General features: G+C 39.9%; 1 protein-coding gene across 3 annotated transcripts in view; it reads left to right on the forward strand.

Moving 5' to 3' along the window:
* Positions 1-19,378, forward strand: part of hcn4 (hyperpolarization activated cyclic nucleotide-gated potassium channel 4) — a 95,251-nt gene that overhangs the window by 34,945 nt on the left and 40,928 nt on the right. For all 3 annotated transcript variants that reach the window (XM_077563019.1, XM_077563020.1, XM_077563018.1), the window contains one exon: positions 14,497-14,658. In XM_077563019.1, the coding sequence (XP_077419145.1) occupies positions 14,497-14,658 (162 nt within the window). The remainder of the gene's footprint in view (positions 1-14,496; positions 14,659-19,378) is intronic.

Consider the following 19,378-nt stretch of genomic DNA (forward strand, 5'->3'; position numbering starts at 1 on the left):
AGTCTATACAGTATGTGTCATGCATTTGGCTGGAGATCAGTGCAAGGTGTGCCTTGCTACTTGGTCAAAGTCATTCAGGAAAGACTACGGCTCACCCCTGAACCTTATGAGGACAAGTAGTATAGATGGACAGAAAAAGAGCATTTATTTGATAGAGGTGTTTATTTGTCAAAATTGGACCATGTTTTAGCTTTATTTAGCTTCTTTTTTTTAAAGTCTATTTGTATTTGTTACTTTCAGTGTATGGTATGGAAATGAATGAATTCCATCCAATTTATGCACTTCAAAGTTACAATCCAATCAGCAGCGGCATCCTACCGCAGGTATTGTTTGTACAGGACTGTACACTCTATGTCTCCTGGGAGGTAGGTGCACTTGTAATTATGCACACAGATTGAAGATGCTTTTTTTTTGGCACCTCAGTCGCCAGTGAGTTGATAAACCCGCAGTGTTGATTGGCAGTTCTCTCTCTGCGGCCATGCAGATAGTAGTGGGACCGCTGATCCCGCAGAGGCTTTTCTGCAATATGAGCGTGATTGTAATTGTGGCATCAATTCGAAAAGTTCCCCGTCGCTCCAACCACATGGATCTTGTTTGGTCTCCACGGTAGAAGGTGCAAAGTAGATATGTCATTGTAGATATGTCATAATGGAATTGTGTGTCACATGTAGGATTGTTAGGTCTCTATGTGCATTTACACAGGGATGTGATTTTTCCGCTAATTCGCGGAATTCCGCTTTTTTTTTATCTCCCCCCCCCCAAAAAAAATTGCGATTTTTTTTTTTTTTTTTTTTTTTTTGTAGTTCATTGTGTATGCACATGACTCCGACAGATAACATCTTCTGCTATAACAAAGACATTTGTGGTATGCTCTAATATGAGTTACTTTTCATTTGGTCATGATACAATTATTTGTTCATGAAATTTGAACTCTTCAACGTTATTTATGTGTTAACTTAGTAATCACATTAGTTAGATATGATGATATTCTCAGTGATAGTTTTTAAAAGCAAAGGCAGTCCAATGTTTTTGAATGTGACTGATTTTGAGTTGACTAAAACTGCCATTTTATATGGGATAGTTCAATATACATTGAAAATTTATGCTGTTTTTTTTTCTATTTCTTTGTCATGTGAGTGAATTGAAAGTACTTAAAAACACGGAAAACCCATGAGCTCCGGGGGGCTTTGCCCCCCTTGTCCCCCCACCAGGGCACTGCCCTGGACCTAGCTGGGTGCCAGCGGCCCCCAGACCCCCGGCTAAATTTTCAGATAATTTCACTTTGGTCAAATCACATCCCTGTTTACAGCTCAAGTACACTAATAATAATAATAATAATAATTATATATATATATATATATATATATATATATATATATATATATATATATATATATATATATATATATATATATACAGGGTGTCCATAAAGTCTCTTTACCATTTCAAAAATTTATTAAAAATGCAATTGATTAGATATTTTATTTATAAAAAAAAAAAAAAAAGAGATTTTATTTAGATTTGTTCTATTGTATTCAGCATTTATTTAAGTTTTTTTTTTTTTATACCTCTTTTAATACACTTCTACATGGGCACCATTAGTTGCACGAAGCACATCAAGACGGTACTCGATTTCTTGCCATGTTCGCTGTAGCATAGCCTCATCAATTGTGGCAATGGCATCAGTAATCCTTTGCTTAAGGTCAGTAATGATAAACACTGTGTGCTTTTTTAAACACTGAATACAATAGAACAAATCTGAATAAAATATCTAATCAATTGCATTTTTAATAAATTTTTGAAATGGTAAAGGGACTTTATGTACACCCTGTATATCTGTCATAATGGAATTGTGTGATGCAAACAGAACTAAATCCTTCGACAGGCCCATCAATTGTCCTGTTTGCACAATCAAAACACTCAATTAGACACCTTCACTGATGTGCATGGCAAATGGAAGGCACTGAATAGCGCCTGATTGCCAATCAAAGCACCTTTTCACCGGACCTGCCCCATCGCCTGTCCTCTTTTCGGTTCTCTGTTATTACACATCCATCCAGCCTGCACTCTGCATGGAGAACAGTGTGTGATGCCATTTCAAAGAGAGGAAAAGTTCAAATGAATCACTGGGAGGAGAAACCCCCTTCTTCCCCCCACGCGTGCCCTCCACCGCTTCCAGCAGCCCAGGACGAACGCATCACGGGATATTTGGTCCGACTTTTGCTTGACGGGGGTCGCCACTCGGGCGAAAAAAGTGTGGTTGCGTGTTAAGCCTGAGCACTGAGGCAACAGTATGATTAAGGAAGAGGGAACGCGAAGGAAACAAGCTGAATACATGATTAAATAAACACCTCACGGGCAGCACAATGGTCCAGTGGTTAGTACAAGTGCCTCGCTGTTGAAAGGTTTTGGGTTTGAATGCAAGCACACGTGTCGGTTCATATACAATCATAATGTCTCAAAGAAGGCAATCGTTCCTAAATGCCACGTGGATAAACTGTTGGGCAACCTCGACCACAAAAGAGACATCACAACGTCGCGCTGCCAGCTGCCATTTGCATGTTTCATGCGGTCGCGGGTGGCGTGCGAGTGCGGCGGCGCTCGCTGACGAACGCCAGTTAGGGAGACCGAGTAAAAGGCCAGCTTTGCCTCAGTGCCAGCCGACTCCAGATGCAACCTCGCACAAATGTCATGTGTCACACAGCAGAATAACTTGTCGCCACCTGACTGACTCTTTGACTTTTCCCATCAACTTTTCCCGCCACATTTGAATATTTCGGGGACTCACAAGACACTCCTGTCTGACTCTTTGAATGTCGATTGTGGAGGTAAAAGGGAAGTTACATAAGGGAGGTTGTGTTGGTGTTTCCCATGAACCTGCCGCATGTAAAAGTTCTTGGATTCTGGTTTTCTTTTGCTCCCTTTAAGGCCATCGTACTTCTTGCTTGCCTGATCTGTCGAAAACAGTGGACACGTAGATGCAGACTTGTATTTTAACTCATTTGCTCCCAAAAACGTGTAAACGTTCTATTTTAAATATTGCCGTGGTCCCCAAAATGTATTTATCCGTTTTTTAAATGTGTTTTTTTTATGCTAGAGCATACAGAAGGCTTTGATGCAGCCTCTGACCTGAAGAGGTTGCTATAAGCGATGGTAATTATATACAAAAACGACCAGCCGGTGGCAGCAGAGTATAAGAGATCAACCAGGGCCATGTTGCAACAAGTTTTTTTCCCCAGGGTTTTGAAAAGGTTTGTGAATAACGATGAAACTTAGCTATATACTAATTCTAATTGCTGCAAAACTGAAACAGATGCAAATATGCTTTTTTTTCCCTGTTGAAAGAAGAGACTGTATTTAGGTAGATTCAATGTTTTTATAGCAATAGAACACAATATTCTGTTTGCCTTGCAAAATCAGTCAAAATCCAGTAAAACAGCCGGGAGCGAAGGGGGTTGCGTCAGTAAAAGTGTCCGGGAGTGAATTTTGCGTGTCATTGTGGGAGGGAACTCAGCCGACTACCAGCAAATCGAAGCAGCTCCCCTCATTAATCCATTTCAATTCAGCAGAGAGGTGCCCTGCATGGCAAAATTACTTGCTGGAGTTCATGCAGTAGATCGGCGCATGCAAAGTGCATTGACAGTAAAAAGAACTGCACGAAGATCTCCACTCGTGGATGATGTACAGTAGTCATCGTTGTGCCGCATGATTGATATAAAAAATATTACCAAATTGCCTACACATATTCACACACAGGCACTCAAACACACAATGTAGGCATCGGCCTCCTCTATACAAAGATAATGTAAACATAAGTCTGTCTCTTTTCACATACAGTGTATCAATTTGTCCATTTACTGCTCCAAAGTCTTCACACACAAAAACAACAAAGCATTGTCTGCATTCCGTCAATACAGAGAAACAGTGTATCAAGATGAGTGTAAAAAAAAAAAAAAAAGAGGTCAATTTCACGGCGCTGAGCGACGATCCTTCGTATATCATCCCACCGTGCAATATTTAGCTCTTGTAACAAGACTGAATGCCATCCAGCATCGCTCCCTTAATTCACATCAACTTCTCTGGCATGGCAGAAGTGGCACACACACGTACACACACTCAGACTCAGAATATAATACTGCATTTCAGCATGCTACGCTATGAATAGCGTTGTGGTATATTCACCCGCTTTTTGTTATTGTTTGAGTTTAATTTTCTCTCCAGTAAGGAGTCAGGCAAAGGACACTTCTTGCAGGGAGTGTTTGACTTGAGCAGAGCAGAGCCGAACGCTGCACACTGCATCGCTTAATACTGCAGGGAGTACATTTTAACATGAAAATCTTCTTTCTCTCATTTTCTGTGGTTTTCTTCTTTTGTTTCGGAATTCCAGACAAGCCGGATAGATGTTACAGTGTGAAATACAGCCCCCGCCCCAAAAAAATGTGCCATTTATATCACTAGCATGGAAAAAAGCTCACTGAATGATACAAGCAACATCTTTTGTATTATTATAGTTTTTTTTTTTTGGGGGGGGGGGGGGGGGGAGTCAAGACCAGTAAACCAAAGATTCACAGAACAGCTTAAATAAGCCAACACAATACATTATATTTATGCTCTGTCTTCTGATAGAGGAAAGGCTGCCTTTACTCAGCTTAAGTGCAGCGAAAGATGGTTGATTATGAATAATGTGGCTGTTTTGGACATCTGACAAGGTCTGTCAGCGCACCTCACTCGACCTCATTACAGCCGGCATCAAAGGATTAACTCTGCCAGTATGTTATGCATGTTCAATTGGGGTTTTTGACCCTTGTTTAACTCATTCAATCCCAAAAACGTATTAAGACGTTTTTTTAAAAATACTTTGTCCTTCACACCCAAATACTTTAAATGCTTTGGTTTAGTTTTTTTTATGCTAGAGCATACAGAAGGCCTTGATGCAGCTTCTGAACTGAAGAGGTCGCCTAAGTAATGGTAGTCATAAACAAAAAACGGCCAGCAGATAGTAGCAGAGTACAAGAGATCAGCCAGGGTCATGTTGCAACAAGCTCTTTTTCCCAGTGTTTTCAACATATTTGTGAATAATGATGAAACTTAGCTATATTCCAATGCTAATTGCTGCGAAACTGAAACAGATACAAAATACTTTTTTTTCCTGATGACATTTTTTTTTCAGCGAAATTGTAGTGTCCCAGGTTTTTAATTTTGGAATTCTCGTCACCCCAGCTTAGCCATATCAGCAAACACAACACATTCTACTGATTGTATGTTTTTCAACACGTGCAAGAGCAGGCAATTTCTTCTCAGCCCTCCCCTGCCACGCGCGCGGATATAACTGCATATCCTTAAGACAGACGCACTGTGTTAGCAGCCCAAAGCGCAGACATGTTGGCACATCATCACAAAAGAATTGAAGTGTCCTTGCGCATGCTACTTGACCCCCAAACTGCTTCAGTCATGCCAGGAGATAAAGAGAGGCGGACTTCGTGGGTCAAATCAGAGCTAGTCGTTTTTGGCGAGGCTTTATCTTCAAACAGTGGTTTGTGTTTTGAGGGGCAAAATCTTTATTACGTTTTTAAATCTGATTATAATTCTGAAATAGTGAATTAAATTGACATTTTTCCCCACATTTGAGAGTCAAACCCTGGTGTATTTTTGGATTATCATGATGAGAGATATGATGGAACTAATTTACAACGAATTGCCATAAATGGACCAAATGGCTGCTTAATAGCCATTTCAGATGTGATATTTATGACATCAATAGCATTTACTGCATTTGGCCACAAACGTTAATTTTAAAGATAAAATATCACTGTGTGCACTCACATTGTTGCAAATGGTGTTTTGACCTTGTTTAGGTCGATAACAGTGCATGGTTTTTTGAAACTTTTTTAAATTAGAGATAAAGTTTACACCAGAACAGGCGTACAAGGTTTTAAGGTCATGTACACGCTTGCTGTTAACTTTCACATACACACATACAAGGATCCTCACAAAAAATATATATTTCACACCCACACTATGAGTTCAAAAAGAAAACTCCACTCTTGTGCAGTTGCGCACAGTTAGACATTAACAATCCACATACAAAAATTCCTATAGCATCTGTACTTTGCAAAATCCTGTTTGCTAACAAAAAAATGGCGACCAAAACACAACACTGCTTGGAGTGGAACATCGTAAGTACTAGTAAGTGTCCAAAACTATTTTCCTGTGGTGTAGCAAAAATAAACTCCGCTGCAAAAATGCATTTTAGAACATGTTGCTAAAATGCTATGCTATAATCTGACCATCACTATCTCATGAATCCCCTTTTGTGTTTAAGTAGAGCTGTCAGATTGCGTCAATTTCAACCAGACTTAAGGTTTTGTTTTTACATCATGTGACTTGTTTACTTATATGACTTCTGACGATTTTACATGGATTTGGATTTTTCCGGGGGATTTAGCATCCGACGCTGACACTTTTCTAACCTCCTCTCGAACCCTATTTCCTCCTCCCGCCCATGTGACTGTGGGTACACGTTTGACCAGGGTGTCCCCAATTAACTGAAATGCGTCCTCAGAAGGGAATCAAAGTCACAACGACTCGCACACACACGCACGCGGCATCTTCCCCCCCTTGTCAGCTTCCTCTTGTCACTTGTCTCCGGGATAAAAATAAGACTGTGACCGGATATTCTTCTCATCGGAGTTGTCTCTTGTTGATGAACCAGTGACTTGGATGCGATTAGTCATCCTGTTAAATCAGATTCCGGGCAGCACGCTAATCACTGAGCTCCGAGGGCGACCTCTCGCAACGGCCGATGCTTTCTTCTTCAGAACCGTTTTGACTGGCCGAGCTTGTAAATGTTTAAGGAAATGTTTTTGAGAGGAGCGTGCAGAAGGGAGTAGTCTTCAAAACACAAAGATGATATTTATGGGGATGGTGTGACCTAACGTGTTTGGCTGTATTAAAAAAAAAAAAAAAGAAGAAAAAAAGTTGCTGCTCTGATTGTCCGTGTGTGCTGTATGAAAAGAGACAGCACATGTTTATTTAAAGGATTCTTCTATTTGAGAGGAGGGCTTAATTTGTACTCATGATTGCAATAAAATAAGAACGTTGAAAAAGCAATCTTTTTCAACATTCTTCTTACTACCTCAACAAACTGGTAAGTGAGGTACGGTATCTATTTGGGGGGTTGTGTTTGACACCCCGGGGACTAAATGAGGTCGAAATCGTATATTTGAAGGGAGGTGTTCATTTTCACTAATTAATGCATTGCAGGGATTTGAGGAAATAAAATTTCTTTGTTGAAATGAATGACATACCTAAGGGCTCATTGAGGTATGGTGTCTATTTGGGAAGAGATTTGTTTAAGTGGCAACTATTTAAGGCATTTTATTTATTTTAGGAGAGAGTTCATTGTAATAAATTGAGACATGTTGTCTATTTGAAGAGAACCATTAGTTTCTTAACTGCCGATTAATTGGAACAGAGCGTCTTGATTAGAGGGCATTTATTTCTCCAACCGGCAACTAAGGCATCGATTTGAGAAGAGACGTTTATTTATTCAAATGGACAATGCATCTGGCAAAAAATTGAGGCACGGTATCTATATGAGGTGAGGTGTTCATTTCTTCCCGTCGCTAATTTAGACACAGTGTCTATTTGAGGAGAGGCATTTATTTCTTCTACTGGTGATTTACTAAGACATGGTGTCTGTTTGAGGTGAGGTGTTTATTTGCTTAGATGAAAAGTAATTGAGACATGATGTCTTTTTGTGGAGGGGGCTTTTCTTTCTTTCTTGCAATTGGCGACTAATTGAGGCGTGGTATCTATTTGGGAAGACATTTATTTATTTCAATGGAAGACATACTCTGCAACAAACTATTTGAGAAGTAGCGTTTATTTTTTCAATTGGTGACTAATTGAGGAATGCGTTCAATTTGAGCGGAGGCAATTCATTTGAGGAAAAACTTTTACGTTTTTTCACGCTCGGGCGCCTTGGCGAACATGGCCAACCCCCTATCTCCCACCCACCTATCCCCCCCCCCCCCCCCCCCACCCAAACCCCAGATTCCCCAAATTGCTGCGACCACCTTTCACTCATTAAATCCACGCAAAGTTATTTGAAGAAGGCAAATCAACTCATCAGCCGGCACTCGCTGACCCATCTCCTCGGTCAACGAGTGCTCTTTGAGAGATAAGAAAGGCCGCAAGAAAAGATTTAATGAGCCATTATGGGGCGCACAATGAGACTTGCCGGCAACACTGACAGGTCCCCAACACTGTGAATGGGCCGCGTTGTTATATGAATAGCCACCCGAGTGGATTGAGTTTTTTAAAGACCATTGCACATAAATGTGTGATCCAGCACAAACCGAAAGGCACATCTCACCAGGAAGAGTGTTTTGTTTTTCTTTTTTGTGTGTGTGTGGTGATCGGAGCCCTGCAGGCCTGTTTAGACAGATGATGGAAGGGTGTTCCCTGTGGTCCACTCCCAGGCCCACTTCTCATTCACCACATGCACTCCATCCAGCATGACGGCATGCATGCACATGACATTTTGGTGAAGGCCTTTTTTTTCCTTTTTTTTTTTTGCGGGAGAGAAACCCCAGCCTTCCTGCGGGTCCACGGGTCGGCCGTCTTGTTAGCTGATTAGGAATGAATCCTCAGGCGCTGATTTAATTGATAAAACTCATTACTTATCACACTGTGTGTCAATCAAGCACGGGTGATGATGCACTATGGGGTAATTATTACACGGATTGACACATTCAACTTTGCGTACATTCACTTACTGATATTAATACGTTTGTGTATTAAAGTAAAGAATTGCTCGTTTATTGGATCATACCTTGTATTTTAAATTCAGTATAAACCAAAATGGTTTTCAATCCAAATGAATCACCCCCTCTATAGCAAAAGGGTTCCCCACTGCTCAACAGACATGCTGAGACTGTACCATTGCAAAGGCCATAAGGAAAACAATATGAAAGCTGTTGTTTTGTTAGTGTCATCACCATTAGCACTTAGAAGGCGCCTCAGCACTACACAAGCCTGACAGTGCCTGGCCAGTTTCCACCATGACGCATCCATTCTCTCACCTAAATCACACACTTCTCACTCCATCTGTTTTGCGCGGACCTGACAGCTGCCCCGCATCCTCTCTCTGCCCCCCAAGGCTTTTCGATCAAAACCTCACAAGGACCTCAGATCTCTGTCATGTGTATTGAATTTTGTTTAGCACGTTAGATGGAGGTTATTGTACAGTAAAACAGTGGTCCTCAACATTTTTTTTAGATGGAGCCGCATTAAAACAAAGGAATACATTTGATCACGAATACAACTCAATATCATACTGAATTTAGTTTATTTGAGCAATTTGTAGAAGCCCTGCGCTTGTTTCTTTTGAACCTGATGGACTCGTTTTATCAGTCCACAGTCTACGTCATAATCAGTTTCTCACTGTGCTTCCCCAACTATTTACTTATATTTAATGTAGCCTTGCATTTACAGAAGGGCTACACGGGTTTCGCTTGGTGGGTTAGCTAGCAAGGTACTAAAGGCTTAAACTTGTGTTCCTACAGTCTAAACAGCTATGATTCACATTTTGAGTTGAATGTTTGTCTTTCTTAATGGGCAAAAGTGTTTTTTATAAAATAAATGAAGACAAAGTTGTATTTCTTTTTTTTCTTCTTTTTTTTTTTAATAATGAAAAGACCGCAAAGTGTAATTTGAGGCACATTCCCTTCCTTTAAACATGAAGAGTGAATTACAAAGAAGCCTTGATCCAAAATATTGAAAAAGAATTTAAGTAAGCCAGTTACCAGCTGTTAAACTAAATTACAGCTACCAACCAGGCACCCGTAGGTAATGCTAACAGCTAGCCGCAAGCTAGCCAGTAGCCACTTACGTCGAAGACTTCTGTTGTATTATACAATGACGGCGTAATTCATTAGCGGTTTCTTAGCGTCCTAAATTAGCGATTGAATATGAGTTCAGGATAGCGTTGCGTTGATGTTGGTCGGCGGTCGCTACTTAAATGTCAATCATAACTACGAACGTCTAAAAGGGAATTCAAGCTAGCCATCATGCCACGACGTGGGCCACTTTCAAAGTAAATGTTTACTAAGGCTATTTGCATTGCCATCAATGTAAACAAAGTTTATTTTGTTAGCCGGAGCGTGAGCGGTGTGTTAAGTTGAGTATGCTTTCTTCCTTGACATGTCTGGTGTCCACTGTGAATGCGCACTTTGCTGTTGTACGGAAGTAGCTTGCAACAGCTTTGGCTGGCTACTAGCGTGCCTAGACAAGTTGTGGATTCGCTCCTATGTCAGTAAATGTCGACTGCGTGGCAGCGAATAAGCTACATTTTTGACATGTGTCATACTCATGTGAGGGACGACGATAAAAAACGGGGAACCCATGCTAAATGCTAAGCTAAACTAAGATTGACACTGCTAGCGTTTTTTAGTTAAGTGTTGGGATAATCACTTTTTTTGCAGATGTCTGGCGGACACTATACAAAAAAATCAGCCTGTTGATACAGTTATTATAACCGCTTTCTTGAAAAAGAAAAGAGTTATGGAATGATTGCCAATGAGTAAGCTGCTGTGCTTTTATTGTTTAACTTTGCACATGCTGCTCTTCCTGCAGTCTGCCCGAGGACACGAGAAACAAGATGTTAGACACTAAAGAGCTGGCATAAAAAGCACATTTCGCAGTTTTAACAGCACTTGCGCGTGTGTGTGTGTGTATGTGAGATTTTTCACTTTTTGTTGATCAAAAATACTAAAACCAATTCAATGCATTATGCTATACAAAATATATTTAAAGAAAAGCATGCTACATCTTCGCAATGTGTAGAATAATTGCACATTTACATTTCCTCCAAACCCTGTGAGCATTTTCTATTTAAAGAATGACTTTCAATGCAAAATAATAATAATAATAATAATAAATAGTGTATATTAATTATATCATTATATTAAATCAATCAATCATTTAATAAAAAAAAACAAAAAAAAAAACATTGATTGTTAGGTTACCTATAGCTTCTAAATTATCCATAATGTATGTGTGAATGTGACAAGCTGCAGGCCACAAATGGCCTCTGGACCAGACTTTGGCCACTTCCGGCTTTAAGGCCTTAATGTGTCACAAATTGCTTTTTGCTTAAATGTGCTTCCATTTTGCTTAAAAGCACTCATTTCCTATCTGGAAATATGATTTCTTACATGAAAAATATATCAGGAGCGCTGTGATGAGACAGGAAAATCAGGGGTACCTCATGATTTATTCAATTGCCACAGAGTGAATTGAACACTTTTATGGTTATGGAATGCCATTACAGCGATGACAGGAAATTGGACATCCTGCAACATTGTGCAGCTGATTTTTCTCCACCGCATTTAAAGGAAGATTACTCCCTTAATAAAAGGAAAACAAACAATAGCGCCAAGGGCTAAACATCAGTAGGAAGGAAATGGGCAGGAAAAAGTGGCGTGTTGTTTGTGTATCTGTCATCCACTCTTGAGAAAAGCTGCCCGACGCTTGATTCGCACCCTGGCACACTTTTCCAGGCGCTCCTCCAAGATGGAGTTACGATGATGTGATTTGAAGGTACCGCGTCGGCGGCGGCGGCTCCTCTCGCATCATCCCGACAGGAACGCAACACGGGCAGCCCTGTTCTTAACACGCAAGCTTATAAACACGCACAGGAATGCAATCAACAAGCAGGGAAGTAAACAGCAGCACTTTATTCAATTAGATGGTTGATTTCCACCAAAGAGTTCCAATGAACATCATTTAAATCTGTTCCAGGCGATATCAAAGGTAATGCACATATAATGAAACCATTATGTGTATATTATACTATAATTTAAAACAAATGAAAACAAATCAACTCCACATCAGCATCACCTGTGAGACAACAATTGTTCCTCACAGGAAATAATGGATTTCCATTAAATCTCTTTATGACTGAACAGGTCATTTCAAGTTACTTTTTGACATTTGTGACAATGATACAGGTGTAAAAGATATTAATTGTATTTGCTATTGAAATCAGTTTTCGCTTTAATTACAAAAACATGATGCTAAATTGTTTTGTATTTTACCGTTTTTAATACATAAAGAATTAATTGTTTGTGGTTGCACTGTGCCCTAGTGGTAAGCACATCTGCCTTACAGGTAGTAGATCCAGGTTTAAATCTCGCTTGAATTCACCCCGTCGTTATGTAGATTTCCTGTGGTAGTTTGGCTTCCTCCCACATTCCCAAAACATGCATTTAGGTTCAATGGAGACGCTAAACTCTTAATACGTATAAGTGTGAGTGTGAAAAGTTCTTTGTCTAGCAACGTGCCCTGTGATTGGCTCTCGTCCAAAATCAGCTGCGACAGGTTCCAGTGTGACCTGAATGAGGACAAGCACTATAGAAAATGGATGGATTGATTGACTGCTATTTTATATTTTGCATGACTGTACCAAATACGGATTGAACTGTGACCTTAAAACCAAAGTTGGCATATGTTTTGAACCATGACCTTTAAACTTTTACAGGCCGAGAATAGCTTGCAAAATAGCTAATGACTTAACCAGTTACTTGCATGATGCTCGTTGACATTTTAAAATAACTACAGCTTCAACAGGTAGACAAAGTTTATATTTATTTATTTACAAAACAAAAACGAACAGATGAAAGAATTGATGTCATCATTTCTTCCTCACAACAAAAATTAACTATGTGGTGTGAGTCGCAAGCTCTCAAAAGGCCCTGAGTGGATTTTAATCAGGTGTGGAGCAGTTAGCGGTGCTCTTCTGTGGGATTAAGAGGCTTTCAAATGGCCACGGCCATTAAAATCTACACCGGCCCACAAGTCCTGCAGCGCCCTGCGAGTATATTTATCATTAGGATTAACAAACCCTGCACGTGAAGCACTCTCGGCCCAGGAGCGCCGTTACCTCCGCTCCGGCCTGCCATTATTGTATTTGGCTGAGTGGCTGATGATAGGAGTGATTCAGCAAAGTCCCAGTCGGGGAAACGGGGGAGCGTCTCCCCGAGGACGCTTCTCACAACATCTGCATGCACCTGCTCATCTGTGGCTAGTAGTAAGGCTTTGATTTTGCAGCGGCCCACAAATGTGTGATGAACAAAATAGAGTCTATTTCACAGTATGGAATTAAATTCGATAGTTTAGTAATTTTCCCATTAACCCGTTCACTCCCAGCCATTTTCACTGAAGCAACACCCTTCGCTCACGGCTGTTTTACTGGATTTTTACTGTTTTTGCAAGGCCCACAGAATATTGTGTTCTATTGCTATAAAATCATGGAACGTACCGAAAGAAAAGATCAGAGTCTCTTCTTTCATCAGGAAAAAAAGTATATTTCTATTAGCATTAGAATATAGCTAAGTTTCATCACAATTGACAAATCTGTTTAAAGCAGTGGAGAAAAGAGCTTTTTGCAACATGGCCCTGGTTGATCTCTTATACTCTGCTGCCACCTGTAGGCCGTTTTTTATCATAACTACCTTTGCTTCAAGCGTTCTCTTCAGTTCAGAGGCTGCATCAAAGCATAAAACATAAAGAACGTATGAATACGTTTTTGGTTATGTTTAAAATAGAATGTATGTATACGTTGTTGGGAGCAAATTAGTTAATATCCAAGACTATTTGATCTTCATGTAACTAAATGTTTGCGTTTTGGTAAACATACACAATTTAGTCTTCCACATACCTGACGCTTTTCAAATATCAAAGATGTCAGTCATCATGAACGTAATGTGTTGTCATAATAGTTAGGTCTTCTGCAAATCTAATGTATGTGTTCTTCTCATCTTATCGGAGACTTTTAAGTCGAACCTGACAATTTTTTTTAAAACATCAAATACAGTTGAGTCTTTTTGCAAACTTAACTTTGCATATATTCTTGATATATTCTTGTAACACCAAAGATAATTTATTCATCATCTAATTTCATTTTCAAGATTTTGTAACCATAAAAGACAATTGTGCCTTCTGTGCCCATACCTGCTGAGAATTTTTTGTGTGCGGTGTATATAGGAAATAGTTGTCTTGACACCATGAATGCCGCAAAGCATCATTGGACCACTGCCTGAAAGAGGTTGAACCTTTACGTTTCAAAGTAGCTCTATATTATTTATGCTTGTGGTATTGTTGAGTCGTATGTGCCACCAGATTGGTTCGTGTATGACTGGAGATTGACGTTAATGTCAGATGTGTTGCTCCATTTAAGGTGAAATGTAGCTGCTTATGATTCATTCATGCATTCCAGCTGGTGACAAGAGCCAACGAATGTACATTTAATCTTGTTGCTGCCTCTAAAAAGACCAAAGAATGTTGCGTCTAAAAGTATTTGGCATCCACACGATATTGTCAAAGAATCACCCCCCCCCCCCTCAACGTACTGGAATGTGGCGTGCTTTGCAATCCAGTGAGAGTCCGGGAATTTAATTAATGACCATCCATATCCTGCTTTTCTCCTCACAGATCTTCCACATGACCTACGACCTGGCCAGCGCCATGGTGAGGATCGTCAACCTTATCGGCATGATGCTGCTTCTTTGCCACTGGGACGGCTGCCTGCAGTTCCTGGTGCCCATGCTGCAGGACTTCCCCGCTGACTGTTGGGTGTCCAAAAATAAGATGGTGGTAAGTGTCTTCTCTGCGTTGGTGCCTCCCACCATCCGGTCTGTCTCCTAACTGATCCAATCAGATGATGCTTTGACTTATCTCGTCCATCCACCTCCGTAATTACTCCACTAAAGCCCTTTAGCATCCAGGGAGACGTTGTCTTGCTTATCAGTCATCTTAAAGCCTAAATTAAATATACTGCATTTGTCAGCCAAATGTGGACGCATGCAGTCAATTTAGTGATTGTTGTGCAAAGGCTGAGCAACGTGTACTGCTGTTTGTATTTACAGGTTGTTGTTTTTTTAATTCCGATTTTTCATATTTTTTTTACATCTTTCCATCCATACAAATATCACAAGTACAGTAATTTCTGGACTATAAGCCGCTACTTTTTTCACTTGCATTCGACCCTGCGGCTAATACAAAGGTGCGGCTTGTCCATTAGATCACAAGGGGGCGCACTATAAACCAAGTGAGCCCAAATACAGTGGGAGAGACAGAACGACAGCGAGACAATTTGCGCTCTCATTATGAAAAAGAAAATAGCGGGAACTCTACGCGGTAACATTAAAACACCTGCGGCTTATAGTCGGATGCGACTTACATGTGTAACAAACGCGAGTATTCCCCAAATTTTGCTTATAGTAAGGTGCGCCTTATAGTCCAGTAAGTGATATTAGTAAAGTTATTTTATTTTATTTATTTCTAAATTAAATCAGAAATTCTTTAATTCAATTAAATTGATTATGTCAAAAAACATACTACGGGGGTGGGTGGGTGTGAATTATCCATCCACCTTTAACCAACCTCATGTTGGTCTCTTTGTAAGCTGCAAGCCAAATAAATGTACGTGTGTTTTAAAAACACCGAGGACAATTTAGTCAAACCTCTCGTAAACGTCAAATAAAGTTAATCTTTCTATAAATCGCAATTAAGTGTTTTCAAAAACATCAAAGAGGATTCTGTCTTCTGGTACACGTTTGTATGTGTTTTGTTAACACCAAGGCCAATTAATTTTCTATGAACCGGACATACGTATATAAACATCGAATACAGTTTTAGTCCTGCGTAAATCTAATGTACCAGTATTGCATTTCTGTCAATACCAAAGTAGTTTAATCTTCTGTTACGCATCTTTTGTAAATTTAAGACATTAAATTCATCCATGACCCTATGTGTTTTTGTCAAGATCAAAGAAATTCAGTTTTCTACAGATCAATGTTTTTGTAAACATTCAATACAATTTAGTCATGTGTTTTGATAACATAGAAAAAGTAGTCTTCAGCCATAAACACCTTGATTTAATTGTGAAACTAGCTTACTGTATGTGTCTTCATAAACACTAAAGACAATTGTGTCCTCTGTGACTCCAACGTATGTCCCCCGGAATTCCTGGAGAGAAAAAAATCGACCTGTAGTCCTTACGGGAGCACAATTTGGGCCTTGTTATTTTAACCCTCGTTACCTTTTTTTGTCATCTAAGAAACTTGGGGCGCTGATCGGCAAACCGCCAGGCTTCCCGTTCTCCCTCTGTTGAACATTGTTATTTTTGTGTTTCTCAGACTGTGAAGACAAATTCCTTGTGCGTTTTGATGTTCTTGGCCAATAAATCTGATTGTGAATTCTGATCACTGAATTTCTGAGACTACTGCATTTACTAGTTATTTCCCATTATCATCATTATTTATTAAACGTGAGAAGCATTTGACGACGGTGAAGATGCCGTTCACGTAATATGCTTTCTGTCTCACAATAGGTTCCAATATCTGTTATAGGTTCCTGAGCGGGTCGTGGCCCATGTGCGGCCAAATCAGCCATGCAGCCGGTGGCTTCACGTTACCTTAGCATGTGACAGGTTGGCGGCCGATGTAATTTATAGCCTATTTTCGTGAGGCCTAGAGATTGAGCGACCTCTTCTCCCCTTCAATGGTACATCCCAATAACTCAAATGTACATTTTTCACTTCTACGGAATGCTGCTGAGGAGAGTGCTTCCCTCACTGATGGCTTATCAATATATGCGCGGAGGGCAGCGTCAATGGGGCACTACCGGCACAATTGTGCGCTGTGTGTTAGTCATCACCGGGAAATAAAATAGACCAAAAAAAAAAAGGTGACCGTCCCTGCTGGAATAAAGGCGGCACAGATTGAATAGGTTTATTGGTTTCGACCCAGCGGGTGCCCCCTTAAAAGTGATTGCATTCAGTGTTAAAAGCAGCCTTTGTGCAAAACTGCAAAGGGATGTTTTCATTACCTCAGCCAAGGAAGTCATGTTTTAATTTCTAGGGGTTTGTCTTCAGAATTTGATATATCAGCAGATATTTGCATGAAGCTTTTTTTTTTTGTGACAATCCATACAATTTATTTGGGCTTTACGACAACCTGTCAGTGTTCTTGTGCCATTTCCAAGCAAATTGCTTTTTTTTCTCCTGAAATTTGACCTAAATCCTTCATTTTCAAATTAAGTACACGCTGAAAAGAGAATTGTTGAACCAATTTAAGATTACAAATTGAATTGTTGACCAATTTAAGAAAATCACTTCAATTGGTAAAACACAATTAAATTAACTTAATCCAAAGTGAATATATTAAGTTTAATGAATTATGAGTTCATTAAACTTCACATATTCACTTTGGATTAATTTGATTAATTAATATATTCAATTTGGATTAATTTAATTAAGATGAATGAACTCATAATTTATTAAACTTTATATTCACTTTGGATTAACTGAATTCAATCGTGTGTTATCAATTGAAGCGATTATTTTTTTTTTAGTTGTCAACAATTCAATTTGTAATCTTAAATTGGTTCATCAATTCTCTTTTTAGAGTGTATGACCTTGTTAGGGGATGCGAAGACCATCCATCCATTTTCGTGTCTGAACTGCAACCTATCCTAGCTGATATCGAGCAGGCTACACCCTACACAGGGCACATAAAGACAGAAAAACCTTTTCTGTTACATTTCCAATAACATAGATAATATCTAGACCTGTAAAAGTTGTTTTAATAGAACTTCAGAACTGTAAGGCAGACACGCAAGCCACTTGACAGCCATGCTGGCGCTAGAACATATTCAATGTATTCTAGAGGTGTCGCATTGAAAAACATTTGATCATAGCCAAAAACAAACTGATTTGCCCTGTGTCAATATTGAGGCCTTGGTTGAGGTCCGCGCTCTGTGACTGCCCTCGTTAGCATTTGACGCTAACAAAAGTGGCTGAATAATTGACGCAATCGAAGGGAATGACGCTGTGCAAAGATTACGACGAGAGCCTACCCTGAGCGGAATATACGGCTCGCAGTCAGCTGTGCGTGCCAGAACAGATGTCACATGAGTAGTTACATCGCTCAAGGTATGATGTATTTGGTTCATCATGCCTCGCTGCCTCGCTGACATCCCGAGCGCTCGCTTGCTCCGTACGCCTCGCCTTCCATCACGACAAACGACAGATGTTGCGCACCCATGTCCCTTGAGATGTTTCACAGTTTAGCTAATTTTAGCCTACGATATACGTACCTGTCTGCGACAGAGATTTTTGGGCGAGCTTGCGCTCAGGGAACCTGTAATCAGACTGCCGACCTTTTTGCCTGGATTTGCACTACAGGTGGAAATCAAACTGCTAAAATCTACATCAAAATACCACAATGTGCTTGTTACATGGTTTGAATAAATGAATACAGTATTTACTATAAAATACATATATATATATATATATATAAATATAAATTTTAAAAAATTCGGTGTGAGATGAATGCCACAGGACAGCGGTGACCAATACCTTTCTCGGCCGCCCTACTGCAGCCATTACGAACAGGGACTAGAAAAATGAGACATTATATGAATACAAAGTTGCCATTTTAACTAAAATCATTACCACCTCTGCCTCACAACCAGGAAATGGGCGTGTGCAACGCTTGCTCCATGATCTGTTTCTTCTTCGGTACATTCACTGATCAGTGGGTACATTAAAGTTAAAAAAAAAAAAAAAAAAGGAAAAAAAAGAAAGCTGTTTCTCCTTCGGTTGTTGCTTCAGGTCATTCCGGTGAACTGCTGTTGATATAGCGCCTCCATAATGGCGCAACACTGCAATTGCAGTTAAAATGCGTTGCTGCCAAACTCAATCAACACAGCTGGAGCGCTGTGTTGAGCGATATCAGTGGCTCAGGCTGGAGGTGGTGAGCAAATTAGGTGGAGGTGGCCGCCTCTGAATTTTGTACACAGGAAAAACCCTGCATAACGTGTATGTTACCGATTTTTAAACACCTTTGGATGAGGCCGGATTCCTTGTTTTGTTTTTTTCTAAACACACTTCCATGAAGTATAATCTTATTGTGCCACGAGAGTCTAAAAAATTAATAATTGAGTCACTTTAAGTTTAAATCCCAGCATTTGACTTTGAGACACTTTCTGATTGTTTTGTAATTGATGAGAAAGATGAAATGAACAACAAATGTGACCAACAATGCTTCATCTGAAGAAAAAATGTGTCAGCAGTTTCAATGCATCCCATCCGGATTATTGAACGTTACCTCGGGGCTGAACTGTCAGGCGACATCAGGATCCGCTGCTCATCATTAAGGTGCCGTATGTAATGCATGAATTATAATTGGCTGACTTGGGGGAAGTTATTATTTGCTTAACTGCAGAAAGGGAGATGCGTCAAGTAGGGGCAAAGCTTTTGTTTTTTACAAACATTTTTTAGACTAATACTAAAAAATATGATCTGCTCCAC

The sequence above is a fragment of the Vanacampus margaritifer genome, chromosome 4 (genome assembly GCF_051991255.1).
Source record: "Vanacampus margaritifer isolate UIUO_Vmar chromosome 4, RoL_Vmar_1.0, whole genome shotgun sequence".
Taxonomy (NCBI): Eukaryota; Metazoa; Chordata; class Actinopteri; order Syngnathiformes; family Syngnathidae; genus Vanacampus; species Vanacampus margaritifer.